This window comes from Microtus ochrogaster, unplaced genomic scaffold, assembly GCF_000317375.1.
Source record: "Microtus ochrogaster isolate Prairie Vole_2 unplaced genomic scaffold, MicOch1.0 UNK18, whole genome shotgun sequence".
Taxonomy (NCBI): domain Eukaryota; kingdom Metazoa; phylum Chordata; class Mammalia; order Rodentia; family Cricetidae; genus Microtus; species Microtus ochrogaster.
Genome location: NW_004949116.1, coordinates 4,996,828 through 4,998,655, shown reverse-complemented (window position 1 = coordinate 4,998,655; position 1,828 = coordinate 4,996,828). Strand labels below are relative to the sequence as shown.

Below are 1,828 nucleotides of genomic sequence, written 5' to 3'. Positions count from 1 at the left end.
GCCTGGATCCTCGGCACCGCCCTTATTCCCAGCCCTGGGCAATGGACAGCAAGACTGGACCTCAACACTGCAGGCCCAGCTACAAGATTTCGGGCCTGCCTCAGCACGTCCTGGGTCCTACAAACTCCGCCCCCATACCAGCCACGCCCCCTCGCACCTTGCGACCCTCGGCCCAGAGCCCCAGGCGCGAGGCGCGCGTCTCTGACGTACGGCGCCCTCCGAGTGACGCACAAGTCCCGCCCCGGCCTCAAGCCCCGCCCAGGCGGTGGCCGTTCCCCGCCTCCCGCAGCCCGAGCCGCTTCTCCAGGAGCTGAGGCGGCGTCTGAGGCGGCGTTTTCCGTGCCCGCTGCGGTCTAGGTGGCGTTCCTGTCCGGCAACGAGCGGCTGTGCAGCCCCGGCACCCGCGGGCAATGGTGCGGCGGAGCGCGCGGACGCGGGCGGCCCTGCTGCGGGCATGAAGGAGGATGGAAGGGCAGGACGAGGTGTCGGCGCGGGAGCAGCACTTCCACAGTCAAGTGCGAGAGTCCACGGTGCGTGGCCGGGCGGTTCCCCTGGTCCAGACCAGCACGGTCCCCTAGCTTCTTCCCGGACCTCCCGGCCACAATGGCTTTCCAGCGCCCCACCGGGTCTGCTGCAGACCGACTCTGACGCCCCGCGTCACTTACGTCCTCTGTCACCTACGACTCGGTCACCTGTTCCCCACCGCCTCACCTACGTCCCTCGCCTGTCACCGCTGCCTTCTCCTTTCGTAGGTCTTCCTCGCGCCACCGGCGCTCCCTCCCTTCCGCTCTGTCCTCTCTTCACCTGTTTCATCCCTACACCTGCACTTCCTGCCCCTCCTGTCACCTGAGTCCGCCTCCACTGCAGCCCCTCCAGCCATTTGTGTCGCCTCTCCTTCCCTGCACCCTCTCTCCTGTCATCTCTGTCCTTCAGTCACCGGTGCCCACCTCTTATCACTTGCAGTGCCCTTCTGTCACTTGCAGCCCTTCCATCACCTGTGTCTCCCCCTCCTGTCACTTGTACCCTTCCCATGTCTTCACGCACCTCATCTGCTCCTTTCACCACCTGCTTCACCATCTTCTTCACCTGAGGTTATCCCGCATCTGCTGATGGAGGGTGGAGGGTGATGGGTGGCTGTCGCTTTTCCTCTAGTCAGGTATGGTACCTGGACTGAGCTGGCTGTGGCTAAGGTGTAGGTGGTGCAGACTGCCCAGCTTTCCAAGCTTCCAGTCCGGCTGTGACTCTGGCCTCCCACTCACATCCCTCCCTCTGCTCCTTTAGCCAGGACAGCTAAAAACTTGCAGAGGAGGGAAGACAGGTCTCTCCTGGGAAGGGTGAGGGCAGAAGCCCATAGGGCATGGAAGCAGTTGCTCTGGAAAGGATGGGCCCGCTTCATCTTCTGCTTCTAGCAGGTCAGGATGCCAATTTGACTCCCTAAGTTCTCCTTTGATGAGCACCTTTCAGGGTACCCGACAGTGTATAAGCGGGTTTGTTCGTGTCTCCATATCTCTGGAACGTATGCCCAAGTTACAAGTTTGCATCCGCCCCACGTTTAGCTCATTTTCCCTGTTCAGTCACACCTTTGGTTTGAGGTGAGTAAATTCTGGTTCACAGTAGTCCAGCTTGTGCAGTTACTGACTTTGAAAATTGATTATATAGGGGCTGGAGAGATGGTTCAGAGATTAAGAGCACTGACTGCTCTTCCAGAGGTCCTGAGTTCAATTCCCAGCAACCACACGGTGGCTCACAGCCATCTGTAATGAGATCTGGTGCCCTCTTCTGGCCTGCAGGCATACAGACAGACAGAACACTGTCTTCATAATAAATA

The 1,828-nt window shown here is 60.0% G+C and overlaps 1 protein-coding gene across 1 annotated transcript in view; it reads left to right on the top strand.

The window, feature by feature from the left end:
- Window positions 1-278: 278 nt before the first annotated feature.
- Lmbr1 (limb development membrane protein 1) overlaps window positions 279-1,828 on the top strand; it is a 136,435-nt gene continuing 134,885 nt past the window's right edge. Inside the window, exon 1 of the mRNA XM_005367461.2 lies at window positions 279-530. Within this exon, the coding sequence (XP_005367518.1) occupies window positions 465-530 (66 nt within the window). The 5' untranslated portion in view covers window positions 279-464. The remainder of the gene's footprint in view (window positions 531-1,828) is intronic.